The sequence below is a fragment of the Antedon mediterranea genome, chromosome 5, assembly GCF_964355755.1.
Source record: "Antedon mediterranea chromosome 5, ecAntMedi1.1, whole genome shotgun sequence".
NCBI lineage: Eukaryota > Metazoa > Echinodermata > Crinoidea > Comatulida > Antedonidae > Antedon > Antedon mediterranea.
Genome location: NC_092674.1, coordinates 10,485,727 through 10,507,747, shown reverse-complemented (window position 1 = coordinate 10,507,747; position 22,021 = coordinate 10,485,727). Strand labels below are relative to the sequence as shown.

Here is a 22,021-nt window from a genome sequence, read left to right as displayed (position 1 = left end):
GTATATATTATTTCTTTGCTGGGTAGCCTCTTCAGCCAAAGATTGGAGGGCCCAGTTATGATAAGTGACTTTGTGCGACAGTGTGTGTGTACTAGTAACCCCCCACTCGCCTCGAAAGATGTACTAGGTTCTTTAAAGTGCACATGAGCTAGATGTGTACACTGGACCTACGGTTTATAGTCCTTATCCGAGAAGACTCGTTTTATCATCTAGAATACTGTTTATAATAACACTTTAAAATGTACAGTACAGTGTCAAATCATCAGTAATTAATGCTGCATCCGATTCTCATTAGATTGTTAATCATTTGAATATAAATCAATTGTGGCATAACCGTATTCAGTTACCAGATATTACAATATCCGAGTAGCAACATTGTAACATACCTCTAGAATTTCTAGAATTAAATGCAAGTTATAATATAAAATATTAATTTATTACAATCTACCAAAAGGAGAGAAATTGTAGAATGATGTTGAACAATTACAATAATTATATGTAACCAACTTTAATACTGTATGTTAGCAGTACCTAGTATAATTAAATTGGTTCAAGTCATTCCGTACATTTTTTATATCTAATTTAAGGTCAGAAACTACATTTATGAAAATACATACTATATGGTCCTATTGCGATAACTTTTTCGTCTTTAAACTGTTAAAATTTGAAAAATAAATTGACTCTTATCATTTAAGCGGCCCGCTATAAATCGCAACATGCATTGCATGTGGATTGATATTTTCTTTTTTTTCTTCTGTGATTCACCCATGATCGATCATGATGTTCATATGTTACTGCGGTTTACCAACTAGGCCTACAAAACTAAGCTAGGCTAGGTCGAAAGACCGCCCACAAGAGGACATTCACAGCGAGCTACTTAGTTAGTGCATGGTTTCTCTCTTTTAATCATAATTTACCGTAAAACGTACATTTAAGGAATGACCTGATTAATATGCATTATTTTTACAAAACGTTAAAAATTGTAGAGAATGGAACTTTAAATTTTAATTAAAGTATTATCTCCCTGAAAAAATGATTGAAAAAAACTTTTCGTTGAATGGGTCATTTTAATGTGACATTATAGCTAAAACACTTATTTACCTGAAATATTCAGTAATAGTATAATAAAGATCTTTGCTTTTTTCTTATTCCTTAATTATTTTTCCTAATTTTTCTTGATAAACCTTTTGTATTAACAAAATCATTTTTTGTAGTAATATGCCATTTTTTGTGACCATTATTTTTATCATTCTACATACCTAATTTTTATTTTTCCAAACTGTAATTTGGCATAAAAATGTATTAGATTAACATGACTTTTTGTTTTTATCATTCCACCTCGACCTTATTTCAATAATTACTGTAATTATAGGATATGTTATTAGCCCTGTTAAATACAATTATTTGAACATTAATTTAAAGAAGTAATTTGGATATTCTCATGTTTTAACAATAATAAAATAATAACTTGTTGTTTTGCTGCTTTGCACTTTGATTACATACATTTCCATTTAGATTGTTTTGTGTTATTGCATTTGAAAAGGGTATTCCATATTTGTGTGTAGGTAACAGTACATTGAATTCCAAGTATTTATTTTTTAGATATTAATACAAATGATGTAAAACCCCCCTATTTCAGAATGGAATTTTCCTACTGATCATTCATGCTAATTGTGTTTCCTTTCGCATAGGATTGATGCCGTCAGATACAGGCTAAGAAAAAGAGCTAATCTAAATTGGATCACGCCAAATCGACCATCAAGCCTTGGTGCGATATAATTGGACGATGGCCACCACAATGAGGCTGGCTGTGAAAACAGATCACGAAAATTCACAATTACGTAAGTTCTACCAAATTTTCTTCCATGATTTTGTCTTTTTTTAGACTATGGCGAGATAAAAATCAAGTCAATATCAGTCTGAATTTATGAGATAGAATCTTAGCTTGCAAACAGCAGGATTTGTTTGAATTTTATATCAAGTTTCCGTGAGTATTTATTTATCAGTTTGTGTAACTGTTTTCTAAGCTATTTTTTTGTATGTGGTATTTACACGGGACGCATCCCTACTGAGCAGCTTTCTGTAGGCTTGTGTTTATCGATAAAAATAATTAAATCTGATACTTCAGTTGAGTCTCTGGTGAATCAGATCTCTCGTTTTTACTCTATTATTTTGGCATTGCTTTTAGAATTAAGTTAATATAATATTTGTATTGTAAGTAATGTTGTTGAAATTATAATGTAATATTATTTTATTGTCATATTTTTAATTTATTTTTCATTAAATTTAATTTAATTGTTTATTTAATTACTTTTATGTAATTTAGTTTTAACATAAAGTAATTATAATAACATTCTCATGTTCATAGGTACTGTATACAATAATGATTTCAAATTATCTGCCTTTTCAACTATTTTTTTAATTAGAAAATTTTTAGCAAAAACATGTAATTACAAATATATATACCATTTCATTAAAAATTTTCCCATTGTTATTGTTCACAGTAATAACTAGACAGTTTTAATATGTAAATAATTGTATATTAAAAATAATAATAATAATAAACAGTATTTATATAGCACCTAATGGATCACTGACCCCTCTAGGTGCTTTACATTAGACCTTAACTAATGGTAATAAACTATCCCCCATAACATAACATAACATAACAGTATAGTATACGCAGAAGTCAATTAAAAGCATTAGTATTTTTCAGTTCATAATTGTATGTAGAGTTGACCCACATTTTCTTGATGAATTCACCAGTGTTGCATATTAGTACTCTAAAGCCATACTATCTGTATTGGTACAAATTTACCGAATCATTTAAAACATAAATATTTATCTGGTCATGAAGTTTTAACCTGGGGCGGATTGCTATAAGCGGCCTATAACCGGTCTTAGCGCTTAGCCGGCTATAATTCGTGACGTAGCAAGTAGTCTAACATTATAGACCATTGCTATACCGCGGTCTAACCTGTAAACGGTCTTTAAAATTAAAGCCTACTCGAAGGAGTCTTAAAACAGTCTTAAACCTCTCTTTTTGTTGCTTTTACGTATTATTTATCGTCAAAGACAACCAATAGAACGTCGAGTTTTAAGTGTTAAATCAAATAATAACGGTGATTTTATTCTTATATAGCCCTAGAATAGATTTTCTTGCGTAGAAATGTACGTACTGTTGTTATGATTGTGAATTGAACAAGCGTGACGAACATTACCTTATTTGGTATTCTACGCGCAAAGTACGCCCTCAATTTGTTACTTTACGCGGTCTTATCTAAGACTGTTTTATAGCAATGGTCTAACAGGGGTGGCTTTAGTAAGACCGTCTATCAGATAAAGCCGGCTTTAATCGGGGAGTTAAGACCATTAGTTAAGACTGTTTTATAGCAATCCGCCCCTGGTCTCCTGATAATAAAAAAAATACAGTGATAGATCTTAAGTTTGCAAAAGAGTCGACCACTAATCCATCTGCACTTTTTGTTCCACCCAGCCGCCTTAAGACCTATGGTGATCGAGCTTTTGCAGTTCCAGCTCCTAAACTGTAGAACAATCTTTCTGATCCTATTAAAAATGCATCTTCTATCATAGTTTTCAAAACACTCTTAAAAACCCATCTTTTTTCTTTGTTATTTCTATCTGTTTTCTCTCTCAGCGCTTTGGGACAATCTTTTGATTGTATAAGCGCTATATAAATCGAACAACATACAACATGCAATGAAGTTCTTTCATTGTGTTGATGGAGGGGATGATGGTTTAATTTGATTAAGGGAGAGGGGGTTTGATCAGGAGAGAGTTTTACACTTAATTGTGTTGGTATGAACATAAGGGACAGATCCAGCAAGTTGGTATGGGTTGGTATGGTTTGGAAGGCAGTCAAAAAGGGGTGTACTGTATTGAATACATCCGCATGGGGCCGATATACACAATGGGACACATTTTAATTACCCTGAACAGAGAAGAATGTTCTTGGAACTATTTCTAAATGCGGTTGGAAAGTCTAGGCCATTTTTGCATGTCACACATTCAGGTTAAAAATAACCATCAATAGTAAAGACTCCTATTTTACGTCCATGGTGGGTTTGTACAGTATCAAACATTCTTGTTTTCATATACCTATCATCATAAAAATGTTTTAATATTCTATCCACATACTGCGTTCAGTGTGTAATTAACTTTTATTCGCAGATAAATATTAAACCACAACAGACTTCAAATTATTTGCTGTGCTATATTTTTGTACAGTTCACATCAAATGTGTTTGCATAATTTTTGGACCTTTTATTAGAATATAACGTATGGGAAAATTGATTTTTGTTGAATTCTACGAATTGAATTAATATAATGTTCATTAAGCGAATTATCTAGATATCTATGCATTGAGGTACAGGTACTGTATGTATGCAAGAGTTATCGTACAGTGAAAGTACAGATATTCAGCAACTACTATTGATATGACTATGGGTCATTTTAACTTCCTATAAAAAAAATTTTTTTTTTTTTGAATTCATTTTATCTATTTCTATTTAATGTCTAAATATATTTTGTATGGAATTTTGCGCATTTTATACTGATATCGCACGTATTTATTGCGACATTAAGGATTTTAAACTAAAAATAGGCCCTTTTATTAATGAAATATTTATATATACTTTGTTCATCTATACAACATGTACATGAATTATATTAATGCATTGGAATATTTTAAGATCTGAGATTAATTGTTCTGTTCATAAAATACACATTTATATTTAATAATATTTTACATTTTTTTTCTTCATTTTGACATTTTATTGATAAAAGTTGTTGTTGTCCTCATCATCATCATTATCATCATCCCTATCACCTATCAGCAGCTAGTTGGTATAAGTAGAATTTTAGAAACAAAACTGAAAAATATAATTATAAAATAAATTTTACCGAGTTTATCTAATGACTGTTTTTATCACATTATATTTTATATCAAACAACACAATTTTAAGATATATTATAAACCATTCCATTTAAATGTTGACATTCAATTAAAAAACAGTTGGCAACATATGAAATATTTCCTACTTATAATGTTGATACATGTAATAATTACCTTGCATTAAAGCTAATAACAAACTCATACTACAGTAGATAAAAATCATAATTATTCTACTCGAGTATTCTTGAACTCTCTAACACAATAGATACGGTAGATATATATGTATTAGTTGTAAATATCTCCATTTTGCAAAAAGCTAATATGATCATCGAAGCTTAATTATTATCCATTTATCCATGTTGTAACTATACTTTGTAGCAGCATATCAATATTGTAAAATAAGCCATGACATTTGCAGTAAAGCATGCTGTTGAATAAGCAGTGCTTTTCGTATTTTGGTTCACCGAGGGAAGCTTTAATGGTGTGGAAGATAAAAAGGTATACAGTACAGGTCTCTCTCTTTAATTAAAGACAAATGGGTATTTTGTTGAATTTAATGTTTGTTTTGTCTTTTCCTATGGAAGTTAATAATTTAAAACTGCTAAATGTCCTATTCAAGGTCTTTTTAAAATTGTTTTTGGAGGGCAATACATCTTTAAATTAACAATAGTCGGTGACTTTATGATTGAGGGCCCTCTTGTTAAACGCATATAAGATATTTAAATATATTCATCGTAATTAGTAACTAATAAACATTAAATAAAAATATTATCACATAAGTAAAATGTCATATTGATAAAATTAAAATACATAATTATGTTATTTATTCATAGAGTATTATAAATATACTCAGTTTTTAATCTTATATTATGAGCAGTTCAATATACTGCACTGGCTATAATATCTATTACTCTCCACGGTATGATTTGAAGCATTACATGAATATATGCATAATGTTTGTAGATGAACGTATTAGATGCCTTAGATTTTGGGACCCAAAATTTAATGGTCTTTAGATGTAGGTTTGGTCTCTAATTAAAATCGTGGTATTTAAATTAATACCTTATTTAGAGAGAAATTAAATGTCAAAATTGTTATCTTGCTGTGATGAAATCATGGCATTTTGTTATATACAGTATGTTTTGCATTCTCACAGTTTGTCAGCTGTGTCCTATCATACTGCATTTTTTTTTATTATCACCGGAGAGTTTTTACTAAATAAATATCATGATCGAGTAATACTTTGCTTATTTCATGAATTCTTTGTGTGGGCTTGTTCTTCATGTGGTAATATTGGCATGGTGGCACAAAAAAATCTATTTAAATCTTGCCAGAATAACAATTATATAGATATGTATTGTAATGACATAAAATAACTGTAGCAAAACAAGTTTAATTTGCATTATTATTATTAAGTTACAAAAATAACTATTATATATTTCTAGCTGTAACGTGAATGTCAATTTATTACCTGCGAGAGCACATAGTAACCAAATAAAAAAAATGTTTAATGAATATCACTTATTGGGTTGATTAAATCTACACCGGAATTTGCCATTTAAATCAGTATCTTGTATGCAGTAGTATCGAGGCTGCATATATTATGTATTGAATAAATCGCTAATGGCAAAGCATCATAGATTGAACCACAGCAAAACTGTATTATGCAAAATTAAATTATATACCTGGTTATTATCATCTTCAGTTTAGATTACTACCTGTGGAGTTCACGTCATCTGTAGATAACGAGGAATATGTTAATGAGTGTATTTACTGGATGAATATATTGAATCCATGCAACATATTTCATCATTTTGTATTATATGAAAACAAAAAGTCATAATTTAAATATTTAGAAAATTGTCACCCAGAAAAAATTGTTGTATAAAATGTAAGTTTTAGCATTTTGTATTATTTGAAAACAAAAATAATTTTTCAGTTTAGATTACTACCTGTGGAGTTCACGTCATCTGTAGATAACGAGGAATATGTTAATGAGTGTATTTACTGGATGAATATATTGAATCCATGCAACATATTTCATCATTTTGTATTATGAAAACAAAAAAGTCATAATTTAAATATTTAGAAAATTGTCACCCAGAAAAAATTGTTGTATAAAATGTAAGTTTTTGCATTTTGTATTATTTGAAAACAAAAAAGTAATAATTTTAATATTTAGATAACTGTCATCCAGAAAAAATATTTGTACAAAATGTTAGTTGTTGAATATGCCATTTTTAAATGTCACATAATAGCTATTCACTTTTAGATTTAAAAAAATGTATGTTAAAAATCTGTTTTAAATGTATTGGTTTTACCTGTGTTGCTGATTATTCAATATAAGTGTATGTTTTATCGAGTTTTAGTTCATATTTATATGTTTATATAAATACTGTACTTGCTGTAATATGGATTAAAATTTGTTATTATTCATTGGTGACCAAAAAAAAATAAATATTATTGAAATTAGCCAAGCATACTGTACTACAGTATATACCAAATTTTTATATCATAAAATCATGTTGTAATTGTGTAGGCAGCCTAGCGCATATCCCTTCTCTCCCTCACAATTTTAAGAGTTTCCTTAACTTTCTTAAGTGTAATTTATTCACTTACGTGAGTCAAGTGTTTTAGCGTCATTTGATAGAAGTTAGTCATGGGAAAATACTGACGTTTTTCAAGAAAATTAATTAAGAACTTGTGTGGGAGTTTTATTTTAAGGTCATATTAAGGAGGGTGTATTGCATAATACTCCAAGAAAGAATTTCAACTTATTCGGTCATCATCAATCCTGATGATAGAATTATTTTTTTGGGTAAAATAATTAATTGAACTATAATATTTATACAGTGTATGTATTTATATATTTTTATTTACAAATTAAATTATTTAAAATCTGTATCAAGCAAAGAGTTTATATAAAAAATAGAGGGAGAACTAGGTATTGGGAAAGTGACACGATTTAGCAATGAACATATCCAATATGGCTGCTGTTTATGCTAAAAAATTTATTAGTACATACAAATATTGATTTATTATTTTATGAAGAATAGGTAATTGATAAATTGACAATGAGCTCTGGGAACATTGAATTGGAACTCTGAATTGTAAATATACCTAATTCATTTTTTTGGTTGTTGTCTTTATAAAAATTAGTTTTTAGTTTTATATAATTTGATTATATTTTGTATGCATATCAATTTACACAGAATATGCACTATCTGATGTAACTCTATACCACATTTATTTTCAGTAATTCTTTTAAGCTTTTGTTCCATTAATATCTAAACAAATGTTTATCTTATATTTCTTGTTAATAGTGATTTAGTAATATGACTGAAAAACATTTTTTTTATTGTGTTTATATAAGAGATTTAGTATATGATTAAATATAATTTTGTTTTATTATATGAGCAAAATTAGTTATAAAATATTGAATATAAAATAAAAGTCTCGAAAAAAATATTTTTTAAAATAATTTTGTTCTTGAATATGCTATTTAATGACCACAAATTTGATAGGGTAAAAAACAAAATTTACCTGAAAAATCGGAAATGTAAACCAAAAAATAGTCAAGTTGGGGGATTATGGGTTTTTGGTTGAATTAAATGTTTGTAAATGTCTATTTCTACGGAAGTGAATAATAAAAATTTCAAATGGCCTATTCAAGGTCTTTTTAAAAATTGTTTTTGGAGGGCAATACATCTTTAACTTAATAATAAGACGGTCTGTGACTTCATGATTGATAGACCTAAAAAATTATCATTAGGACCTTTTATTAAACACAAATAAGATATTTAATATATATATTCATGGTAATTAGTTCAATAAACATTAAATAAAAATATTATCACATAAGAAAAATGTCATATTAATAAAATTAAAATACTTAATTATATTCATAGAGTATTATAAATTTACTCAGTTTTTAATCTTGTATTATGAGCAGTTCAATATACTGCACTGGCTATAATATCTATTACTCTCCACGGTATGATTTGAAGCATTACATGAATATATGCATAATGTTTATAGATGAACGTATTAGATGTCTTAGATTATAAACAAAATATGACATTTATTGCTCCTTCGTGATCGAGTATTTGTGTCATTTGACACTCTCATCTCGCGGACATGCTCAATAAACGGAGCTTATTACATGTAATGTAAACGAAACCTCATGAGTTCCCTTTGCATTGTGAAAGTTGTAAATGAATGTTAATGTCATTTTAAAGTTTAGAATATTTAATTTTGTTCTGTTGGGTAAAGTTTACTGTGATTCAAATCTGTTTTATCCTTCTGCAAGTTGGATCAAAATCGTATCTCCTCTGTGTTCAAGTCCGGAGCCATGGAGGTTAATAGGGTTCGAAAGTGCCCTTTTCAAACTAAAGACCAGCAGTTATCTACTGGCTAGGCATAAATCTATCTTTTCTTCACTTGCACTTTTATTGCCCCTGTGAAAATCCTGGCTATAGTCTTGGTGTTTGTTGTGTGAGTTTATGCGATAGAAAAACTGGACTATATTTTTGTCTAGGTAGTTTGGTAGTTTACGAAATATATTGATTCCCTTTGGTTTTCCACAAGCGCCTTGAGAGCTATGTAGATGTGTGCTTAACAAATATTTATTCATTTATTAAATGTTATCCTTATCTATTTGTTTGTTGTTTTTTCAACAACAGGGTGTAAGAGTAACATAATAAAACTTAAAAATGAAGGCTAAAATAAGTTTTTAAAACATACTGTATTTCATTCATCACTCTATTTTACGTTGATTTGTTAAAATTTTATTTATTATTTGTTCTTAACAGGTGGCAATCTTGAATCAGGATCATTAGTCAATCCATCTTACAATGCAAACAACATGTCTCCTTCAGACTCTATAAACGCCAACGGCACGCCAGAACATTCACGTTACCAAGACTTTGATGAACAGTTTACTAATTTAAATATTGACCAAAAATCTCGACTTATGGATATAGCTGGTCAAAAAAACATTTCAAACTCTGGAAATGTGCGTAAACCTTTTAAAAACAATGGACTAGTTAAGGTTGACGCTAATAACGTGAGCGATAGCGAGGAGGAAGGCCCAAAAAGGTTAACTGTTGCGGACGATAATATCATTCGGGAACAAAATAAGATTAAAGCAGAAGCTATGTTTGCTGATATAGAATTTATAGATGATGGAGAGGATGATGACGAGGAAGAAGATGACGATGAGGACGAAGAAGAGGATGATGAGGAGGACGATGAAATTGATTGTGAAATTAAGAAGGATGATGAACCGGAAAACCCGAAAAAGAAAGCGAAAATGTTGGCTGAAGAGGCAAGAAATGTAATTGAGGATGATGATGATGAAGATGATGATATTGGACCAGCAAGCGAGGATGAGGCGCAAGAATCTGACCGTTACTATGGCAAAGACCCAGATGCAGATGTTATATCACCAGAAGAAAAATTTTCAGGGTCAAAAATCACAAATTTCATGGATTATTACGCTGCTTTAGAATCGCAGATTGTTGCTGAAGCGAATCATAATATTATACGCAATGAGGATTCAGACGAAAGCACTAGTGATGATTCGGATGTAGAAATTGATACGGTTAATGAAGGTCTGTATGAACTTATGACTCAAACAACGTCGTTTGGCTCGGGACCATCCACCATGGATGAATCGAGCGATACAGAATCAACGTACGCCATGTTATATAAAAGTTTTGGTCTGCGATCAGAACAGGAAGGTCACAGCACAAAAGATTTACTCTCACCCGGAAGTAATGGCCGCGATCATGGCTATTCAAGTGAAACGTCAATTGATGATAAATACTCGCCAATGAGACAAAGTAGCGTTGAGGGCGGAAGACCTGCGCTTAGTTCAGTCGAGGAAAATGCTTTATCGCCCTCTGTTGAGCTCGATTTAGTTCAAGGTTTACATCGGTATACAAGTCTAGAAGAGCCACAGCCCCGCATACCAAGAGGTCGGAGTTCAAGACGGCCAACATCGTTGCCACCTGGCTGGGAACAGTGCTCTGATTCTGAAGGAACATACTATTGGCATATACCAACTGGTACAACGCAATGGAGCCCTCCCTCGCCGTCTGAAGATATTTCAGAACCGCTCGCCCCAAAGAAGCCTGCCCGAATGGTGAGTATATTCATATATTGATTTTTTCTTTGGTTACACTTGTAAATACATTACTCCCACATGAATAATAAGAAATATGGTCCCCTATGCTAAGTGTGATATAGTTTATATTTGTCATCATTTTTTGCTTGCTGTTCAATAGACTCACTTGACAATGTTTTTACTTCGACTTAGATTTTGAACGCCGATTAATATTCAGGCCTACATAACAATCTGACAATCTGACAATGCAATAGTACCTTCAATCTTAAAATAAAAGAAACTAATACACGGCATGTGATTCCAAATTAACCAATCAATTGGCAAAGATACATTTAGGTGTGTTTGTTATTAATAACTGTTAAATGATCTGTGTTGCACTCTGAAACTGCTTTGTGTATAACTGTGGTTTGAGAATTACGGTCAATTTTAAAAGAAAATCAAAATCTACCAAAAACACTAGGTATGATGTTCTCATACTGCTACATCTTCATCAACTACAGCACTGATTTACAAATATCATGCCAGCCTGTACCAAATTCATTTAATAAAAATAACTTTTTAGTTTATTTTCCCATAAAGAGAAATGGTGAAATAGTCATTTCAAGACTTTTTTAAAACCTCATTTATTTGTGTATAGCATCCCTTTCAAAAAATCCTAATATACAGTAATTGAGTGCTGTTTGAGTAATTGCTATTCTCCCCTTTAAATTTACAGCCATTATCTATCCCAAACATTTTATATCTACATCCTTGATGAAATGTCAAATCCATTATCAAAATACCCATAAATCTTGAAAATATTTTTAGTCATTTTTTAACATGCTCAACACATGTACTAAATGCTTGTAGTAATAGTTTTATTAGAGAATTGAGTAAATCATATTAATAAAACATATGTTGACGTCAGAAAGTACAGAAATAATATTTAGATTTGTGCTGCCTACGAAAAGGATTGTGAATATGATAATATATTATTATTTTTAAATAGATGAGAACATTTATAATAAGTGGTCTTTATTATTTTTAGGCTCATCCAAATTATATAATCTTAGGGAAATAATATGCAAAGTAGAAATCGTTCATGCATAACTAATTTGCATACTGAAACAGTTTCACAGCGTGTAGATTAGAGATACATTTTTGATGACACTTATAATTCATATTAATATAAATAACACATTGATAAATGACAATTTAATACATTTTTTATTATTTTTATATTACAATACAGTATTTAATATTTTTAATTCTTCAAGTTTGCTGATTAACAATTTTCAATTGAAATAAAAGACATTTATTGTTTTTATTTAGTGATAACTAATAATCATTTTGATATTATAATTAGTAAATTCATAATAAATTATTATTTATTAATTTAATGTATGAGACAAGGCAAATTGATTAATCGATTTCTGTAAATATTAAAGGCTGTTTATGATTTCAGTCATCAGATCAGTAATATATTTCAAAGGTCAACTTATTAAAAATGATTTTTGGCCCTGACCACATACTGATATACTAATTTGTACAGACCAAAAAAATCCTAAAGCAAAAGAGAAATAGGATTTTTTTTTGTAAATAAAATACTGTTACTACTTTTTTTAGGCTTATTTTAAGCATATAAATCATGTATGATACCACCAAACTTTTGAGTTATTTGATGAATAGGCAAACTGCATTAAAATACTTTAACTATTATAATTTTAATCTCATTTACCTTTGAAAATCTATAAACAAAAATAATACTTTTTTTTTTTCTCTTTTGTGAACGAAAATAATATGGTACTTTGATAAAATAATAAAATAAAATATTACTAAAACCAAAAAAAAAGGTTGTAACGTCATTTTTACATTGATATCGTAGGCTTATAATAACAACCATCCTAGGCTATTAAACATCACATTCAATTTCAACAGCCTAGTTTATTTGACCGCCAATACCTAGGAGGTGAAATTATGATAATGTACTCCATTATTTTTATACACCCTTTTGTGCTGAATGGATATAAATGTACTATTGTATTGTTAACATAAGTGGAAAGCAGGTTGATTGTACTATTGCATGTACTCTGATGAATTAATTAAAGAAAATTTATTCTAAAAATAAATTTTGTAATGAAAAGTTAATAAAAATATTACAATATATTGCTATAGAAACTTATTATAGCAATATTAAATATATAGAGGAACTTCATATTAATATTATAAAAACTCTAGATTGTTATTGTTAGCTATGTTATAACAATATAGATGAATTTTGTAATTATTATAATGAGGAAATTGTGAATGTGAGTAGATTCTTTGCTACAGTACACAATGCCTTTCATCTTCCGACCTAACTCTTTCATTTCCTGTCGGTTTCAGGTATAGAACGATCATGATAGAATTTACATAAATGATTTTAATCATGAAATCTAAAGTTTCCTTAGTACATAATATTAGGTACTGAATACTCAATTTTTTTGGATAATATTCTGTAAGTGTTTTAATTGTGGTGCGCTAAAAATTCTCACCCTCATTGGCCGACACTCTTATAGGTTGACACCTGTGTAAGTGGACACTTTTTGCAGACCGGAAGATGTACACTAAAGCTCTGTCTACACTATCAAACACAAAAAAATGTGATGTGCCCATATATTGACATATTGACATCATATCACTACCATATTTGGGCACATCATACTAGTTTGATAGTGCAAGCAGAGCTTTACAGAAGGTTAAACTGCACTAAATAAAAATTCAAGAATTTAAAAAATTAAATACAATTCATGTATGATGAAAGAGACAAACAATTATTTTTGTTATGAAACATTTTGTGTACAGCACATTAAATATCATAAAAGAAGCAAGATAATATGATGTTTGAAATAAACTAATTTTTAAAAGTGGCTTATTATAATATTCACTAAGATTGTATTGATCTATCAATTTGATGTGTTTATGTTCATAAACATTACAGTATAAGTTATACAGTATAACAATGCAGTACAATTTTAATATTTCATCTTTTAAAAACATATTCTGTATCTCTTTCAATGATTATGCAGTACTGCAGTACAAAAATCTATATATGATTATTATGACATTGATTATAAAATAATTTGTCAAGAATCATAAATATTCATATAAAAAAAATTATAATATAATATCATCAATCATAGATTCAAAGGAGTAATGTGTTGAATTTTATCTTTTTAAATATATTCTGTATAAACTTTCAATATGATGATATAATAGAGTAGTACAAACGATTGATTGTCATAACATTATTATTATGACCGATAAAAAACATTTTTTAAGGATCATAATATAAGAACAATAATACTTTGTAATTGTATTAAACTCTGTGGAGTAATTAATAATAATAATATTAATAATGGAAATTTGTAAAGCGCAAGCATCCGTCTAAAAAAAAGACGCTCACTGCGCTACTAACAACAAAGAACATGAAAAAAAAGTTACAAATCTTAAATACTACAAACATTACAAATACGCAACAAGTTTTCTGGATAAGACATGGTGAATAAGAGTCTTTAAGCTAGACTTGAATGTATATAATGTACTAGAGTTTTGAATATGAGATGGCAGGCGATTCCATAGCATTAATATTATTATATTGGTCAGATGTTTTCCCCTACACTGGAGGTCTGGGGTTCGAGTCACACCCGAGAATTACTTGCACATTTTTTCGCAAGTATTCTCAAATGTACTTAGTATGAAGTACAAATTACGTCAGAGCAGTGCAAAACATCTGACCAATAATAATAATAATATTATCAGCTTCATGTAGATTGATAATAGGAATTACCTTATAATTAACAATTGTAATTGTTTGGGCAACATCTACATTAATAATATTATTATAACGTTTCTCACTAAAGCGTGGTTCCCACTAGCGACGCAACGCAAGGACGTAACGCAACGCAAGTGAATTGACCAATCGGAAGCGATGGCTTATTCGCTTGTGATTGCTAACTGTCTATAACTTCGATTATCATTGGTTAAAACGCTTGCGTTGCGTTTACGTCCTTGCGTTACGTTCTAGTGGGAACCAAGCTTAAGATTCATTACACTAAAATGTAACAGTATTCCTGATGAATATTCATTAAAATCACGCCATTCTTGATCAATATTCATTAATAATATTACACCATTCCTATCCACTATTCATCACTAAACCCATTTTGAACTTCCTATAACGTGTCAAAAAAATTAATTATTATTGAATGAGCTGGCTGTTTTAACTAATGGTGTTTATAATTTATACAGCATACATACAAAATATACTGCCTGAAATAGACAGACCAGGAGTACGATTTTACTATTGGAACTCCTCAAAATGGCGCGCCATGGGCTTATTATTTTATAAAATTAATGTATAAAAAAATTAATTTGGATGACATGTCCAATTATGTTCACTAAGCAACATTTTGCAATTCTTTTTTTTACAATAAAAAATGTTTAATATTGTAAAATATTACTTTACAATTAAAAAGTTTAGATGTTTGATTAGTAATAGAGCCGAAGAATGGGAAGAGTGGAGTGCCTGGGATAATCTTCTATAACAGAGATTTGTATCACTCTATATTCTGACTTGACGTGTACAACTGTATTTCCATAAGTTTATAAGAGGGTGTGTTTACAGTATATAGGAGAATTGATGATGTATAATTTTTGTATTTTTACTATGTGTGATGTTATGTCTGGTTTTTTTTGTATTCCAATGTATTAAAGAAAGATTAAAAATAAAAAAAAATGTTTAATCTAAATTTTCTATGCACTGTTTAAAATTCTACTGGCTATTTAATTACGTTTAAGGAAATCGATATAGAAAAAGTAGTAATCAGTTATCATAATGGACAGATGAGAAATCACTTGAGACGCGTTGTTTACCCATAGGTGCTCTTGTCAAAGATGTATTACGGTGGTAAAGAATTAAGTATAAAAGCAAAAAATAATAGATTAAAAGCCTTAAAGAAATATAAAAATGAAAAATAAAAATTTGTATGGACAGTATTTAACTTACTGTGACAATTTACGTACTGCAGTGACAATTTAGGCTCTGTGGTGACAATTTAGGCTCTGTGGTGACAATTTAGGCTCTGTGGTGACAATTTAAGCTCTGTGTTGACAATTTAGGCTCTGTGGTGACAATTTAAGCTCTGTGGTGACAATTCAAGCTCTGTGGTGACAATTCAGGCTCTGTTGTGATAATTTAAGCTCTGTGGTGACAATTTAGGCTCTGTGGTGACAATTTAAGCTCTGGGGTGACAATTCAGGCTCTGTGGTGATAATTCAGGCTCTGTGGTGACAATTTAGGCTATGTGGTGACAATTTAGGCTCTGTGGTGACAATTCAGGCTCTAAGTAGTGACAATTTAGGCTCTGTGGTGACAATTTAGGCTCTGTGGTGACAATTTAGGCTCTGTGGTGACAATTTAGGCGCTGTGGTGACAATTTAGGCTCTGTGGTGACAATTTAGGCTATGTGGTGACAATTTAGACTCTGTGGTGACTAATTGGGCTCTGTGGTGACTAATTGGGCTCTGTGGTGACTAATTGGGCTCTGTGGTGACCATTTAGGCTCTGTGGTGATAATTTAGGCTCTGTCGTGACAATTTAAGCTCTGTAGTGACAATTTAAGCTCTGTAGTGACAATTTAGACGCTGTGGTGACCATTTAGGCTCTGGTGACAATTTAGCTCTGTGGTGACAATTTAAGCTCTGTAGTGACAATTTAGACTCTGTGATGACCATTTAGGCTCTGGTGACAATTTAGGCTCTGTAGTGACAATTTAGACTCTGTGGTGACAATTTAGGCTCTGTAGTGACAATTTAGACGCTGGTGACCATTTAGGCTATGTGGTGACAATTTAGGCTTTGTTGTGACAATTTAGGCTCTGTAGTGACAATTTAGACTCTGTGGTGACCATTTAGGCTATGTGGTGAAAATTTAGGCTCGGTTGTGACAATTTAGGCTCTGTGGTGACCATTTAGGCTATGTGGTGACAATTTAGGCTCTGTTGTGACAATTTAGGCTCTGTGGTGACCATTTAGGCTATGTGGTGACAATTTAGGCTCTGTTGTGACAATTTAGGCTCTGTTGTGACAATTTAGGCTATGTGGTGACAATTTAGGCATGTGGTGACAATTTAGGCTCTGTGGTGACAATTTAGGCTCTGTGGTGACCATTTAGGCTCTGTGGTGTAGCAAAGGGTTATCACATAATGTGAACCAAAAATTTACCGATTTAATCGATGATTTAATGTGGCATCAACATGTAGACTGTCCGACAAGACATCGTACTGGAGAAGAATCTAATATACTAGATTTAGTACTTTCAAGGGAAGAGTTTGATGTCTGTGATCTTATTAGTAGTGCACCATTGGGAAAGAGTGACCATGTTGTTTTAACCTTTAATCTTGCTTTAAGTTTTATAGAAAAAGAAAATGTCACTCCTACAAGAAATTACTACAAAGCCAACTACGAAGCTATTAGAACTAAAATAAAAGAATCGAAACTAAATATTGATATGTATGAACTTGATGGTGTTTCTATTGCTAATTCTCTCTATTCCCTGTTAGATTTCTGTATTTTACAGTATGTTCCTTTAAGGTCTAATACTAAAAGGTATAAGAAGCAGTGGATGAACGTCGAAACAGTGTCTATAGTTAAACAGAAACATAAAGCATGGAATAGATATCAGAGTAGAAGAACACCGGAAAGATGGAATGCTTATATTAAAGTTAGAAATGAGACAAATAAGGCAATAAAAAAAGCGAAGAAAAGTTTTGAATGCAAGTTGGCATCCGAGATAAAAGTGAATCCTAAGAGTTTCTGGAAATATTATAAGGAGAAAACTGGCAAAAAGACGGGCATTTCTGCATTAAAAGACGAGAGAGGAGAACTGATTGTAGATGATAGACAAAAAGCTGCACTCTTAAACCAAGCATTTGCAACAGTTTTTACTAAAGAAAATATTTCTGACATTCCCGTGCTTAAACTTAACCTTGATCATGAAGTCGAACCTTTGTATACTGTTGCATTTCCGGAGAATGAAATTCGAAAGCACCTATTAGCATTAGACATTTGTAAGTCTCCAGGACCAGATGGTGTGCACTCTCGACTTTTAAAAGAAACGGCAAATGAAATTAGTCCAATCCTCAGCACTTTATTTTCCAAGCTTTTACATGAGGGAACTATTCCTGAACAATGGAGGCAAGCTAATGTTTCACCAATCTATAAGAAAGGCTGTAAAACTAATCCTCTAAACTATAGGCCAGTGAGTTTAACGTCAATACTATGTAAAACCATGGAGACATTCATCAAGAATGAAATATCGAAACATATGGAAGATAATAAACTATTTTGTAACGAACAACATGGGTTTCGCAAGGGAAGATCCTGCAACACGCAACTGCTTGAGGCCACTGCTGAGAAATGGTCTTCAATGATAGATGAAGGACACTCTGTCGATATCTTGTACTGTGATTTTCAAAAAGCTTTTGACTCTGTTCCACATGAAAGACTTCTCCATAAAATGCATACATATGGTATTCGTGGTGAATTGTTGAAATGGACTAAAATATACTTGTCAAATCGTGTCCAGCGAGTGGTGGTAAATGGCGAAGTTTCGGATTGGATATCGGTCCAGAGTGGTTTTCCTCAAGGGAGTGTATATGGTGTAATCTGCTTTACAATATTTATCAACGATCTGCCTCAATTAGTTAAGTCACCAGAGAACCTTTGAATATTTAGACAGTCATTTAGTGTCTATCCTTTATAAATCAATGGTTAGACCGATCTTAGAATATTCTAGTACGGCTTGTCTTCCTCAGTTTGTTGGTGATTCTATTCTCTTAGAAAAAGTTCAGCAAAGAGCCACAAAACTTGCTGTGGAAATTAAAACTCAACCATATAGTGACCGAATGAAATTTATGAAACTGCCATCATTAGCATTTCGAAGAAAGAGGTCTTGCTGCTTACAGATTTTTAGAATGATACAAAAGTATGATAATGTTAAACCGGGTGTCTTTTTTGAATTTCACCATCTACTGTAACTAGAGGCCACAATTTTAAAATTAAAAAAGTTCATAGTAAATCGAAACACAGACAGAAATTCTTTTCAATATCTGCAGTAAATGATTGGAATAGTTTGCCATATCATATAGTAAATGCATCCTCTATAAATAATTTTAAAACCCATCTTGAATCACACTGGAAAACCCACAACCTAAAGTTTGAGCCATAACCAAGATGTTCAAAGAGGGACTCACAAACCTTAACAGGTTTATAGTCTAAAGGTCAAGGTAAAGGCAAGGTAAGGTAAATTTAGGCTATGTGGTGACAATTTAGGCTTTAGTGACAATTTAGGCTCTGTGGTGACAATTTAGGCTTTGTGGTGACAACTTAGGCTCTGTGGTGACAACTTAGGCTCTGTGGTGACAATTTAGGCTCTGTGGTGACAATTTAGGCTCTGTGGTGACAATTTAGGCTCTGTGTGACTTTACCCTAATGTTGAAACAAAAATCATACACCTGCAAAGAATTAGACAAAAGATTTTCTATTGTAAAACATTAACCGAACTAATATAACAAAATTACTCAAAATTGGTCCATTTTGATTTTTATTTATTCATATTCTTAACTGTAAGGATCTACTTTGTTTTTATTGGATCAATAATTGTAAGCATATTTTATTGTATTTGTCCCCCAAAAACATGACAAAAAATGTTAATAAAATCAGACTTTGAATAGGACATTTTGCAGTTTTGATAAAGTTATTCGCTTTTCGATATTTGAGTTGAAAGAATGATATAACAAATTGTGAAGAGTCTAACAAATTGTTACCATGGTTTTTACAAATATGAACCACTAAATTGTTAGGATAGATCCAAATAATGCATGGCATGTGATAATCGAATGCCAAGGATTGAGTGTATTATAATGAAATAACTACCTTTTCAAAATAATATTACTAATTACGATTGCTAACACTCTAATTAAAAATCTGTTTCCAAAATTAATCTATAATTGGCGTTACATATAACATGTTTCTTTTCATTATTTTATTTTTTAATTATATACATTGTTAGTTTGACAAAATGCTATCAAAACTGTCAAAATTATAATATGTTTATTGTATTGTTAAAGGCCTTCATGTATATATAAACACATTGCTATTATAATATATTTGATCTGCATAGATCTGTGACATATACACTGTAAACATTAGGCGCGTTGCCAAAACAGAAGCGTTTAATTGACTTTAGGCAGCTCATAACCATATCCCGAGGGAGTTTACGTAAGGGGAATATTTAATTATGTATGGAAAGCGATACGTATACCATTAATGAATGCGCATTTCAACCAGTTTTTCTACATTGACAAAATGCGAATTGATTAACTGTTTTTTTACACCATGTGCATTAAATTCCTTGACACGTCTGACGCGTGGTGAGACATGATTTTTCAGCAGTTGGATATATTATCCATCATGAATATTACCTACTGAACAAGAGATTAAAAAAATTATTTTCCATAAAAAAAGTTAGATATTAAACCTTATTTTATATTTCTAATTACTGTGTTAACTGAATTTAGAATCTATTTATAAATAAAAATTGTGTGTATGTGAATTTTAGATAATTTATGGGATATAAAAAAAATTTAAATTTCAAATAACGAAGTATCATATCAGAAATTAATATTCTCTAGCACCAAGGAAAAAACCATTTAAAAAAAAAATTGTGACATGGACATTTAAAAAGTCTGGCATATCTGTTCAACTATTCATTCTTTATATTGCTGATTTTTTAAATAAAAAACAAGTTTAAGTATTTGATAATCAGCATAACATACTACTTTATCATATCATAATGAAAAAAGTATTTTATAATACTTGTCAGTCTGTTTGTAATGACAGCACCGAGACTATGTCTCTCTGTCTTCATAGATCTCTTTAAACTTAAATCGTCTTCGTCCATTAGAGAAATTAAACTGGACTTTTTTCATAGCACTCTGAAATTTAAATGTCTTAGGTCTTAGTATGTTGGTGATTTAAATGCATTTTTATTAATTGTGCATTATTAAAACTATTATTTCATGTAATATTTATAAATTTATTTGTATAATAATTTTATTCTGAAAATCACATAGAGATAGTTGATTAGCAAAAGGTATTATTTTAAATCAAAGGTTACAAATTATACTATAATAGCCAGTTTTAAAACAGTGTTATGCTCCAAAGGCTTTCAAATTGAGTACTGGATGTCTATGACAATTGAAGACGCTAAATATAAAAATGTGGCCGGTTAAGAAACTGTTTTTCACAAGGCAAAAATATTCTTATATACAGTATCAAATATGCCTTAGCTTTAATTGGTTGCGCTTTTTTTTGTCACAAAAAGTAGAAGGAATTTTGCCCCTAATTATTTGCCGTTTCCGATTTGTGCGAATTTATTAACCAAAACTGATGTTGTTCAACATAATCGTTTCTCAATTTTCATAGGTTAAAAATTCACAATTTGTTTTCAAATTCCAATTAAAGTAAAAAAGAAAATGTCTAATTAATTTCAAATATCAATGTGTTGTTTTTCAGCTTTCACATGCATCTGAGCCAGGTGGAGGTATCAACTCTGACCCAGAGCAGCACATCCGAGCTTTCCAAGAGTCCGCACTTCGATATGCTTCACTAAATGCTGGAGATGCGGATTCAGACCAAGAGCAAGAGGAAAAGAAGCCAGGACGTGAGGTAAGTTATTATTTAAAAAAAAATATATTAATAAAAAATGAAGTCTCTTCAAGAAATTTGCTAAATACTCTGATCGTTTTAATGCTTTTACTGTAACCTATGTTATAATATTATAATGTTTTGGATTTTAAAATTTTCTCAATGAAATAAATATTAATGTTTTCACAGGTTATAAATAGAATCCAATATTTTCGTGACGCAAATGAGAGTGTCAGAATTGTACAGTTGCC

The 22,021-nt window shown here is 30.7% G+C and overlaps 1 protein-coding gene across 2 annotated transcripts in view; it reads left to right on the top strand.

Annotated features, from left to right (window-relative positions):
- LOC140049944 (amyloid beta precursor protein binding family B member 2-like) overlaps positions 1–22,021 on the top strand; it is a 58,321-nt gene that overhangs the window by 8,556 nt on the left and 27,744 nt on the right. Inside the window, exons 2-4 of one of the 2 annotated variants that reach the window (XM_072094896.1) lie at positions 1,692–1,841; positions 9,727–11,060; positions 21,639–21,791. In XM_072094896.1, coding sequence (XP_071950997.1) covers positions 1,787–1,841; positions 9,727–11,060; positions 21,639–21,791 — 1,542 coding nt within the window. In that variant the 5' untranslated portion in view covers positions 1,692–1,786. The other variant, XM_072094897.1, reaches the window with a different exon arrangement.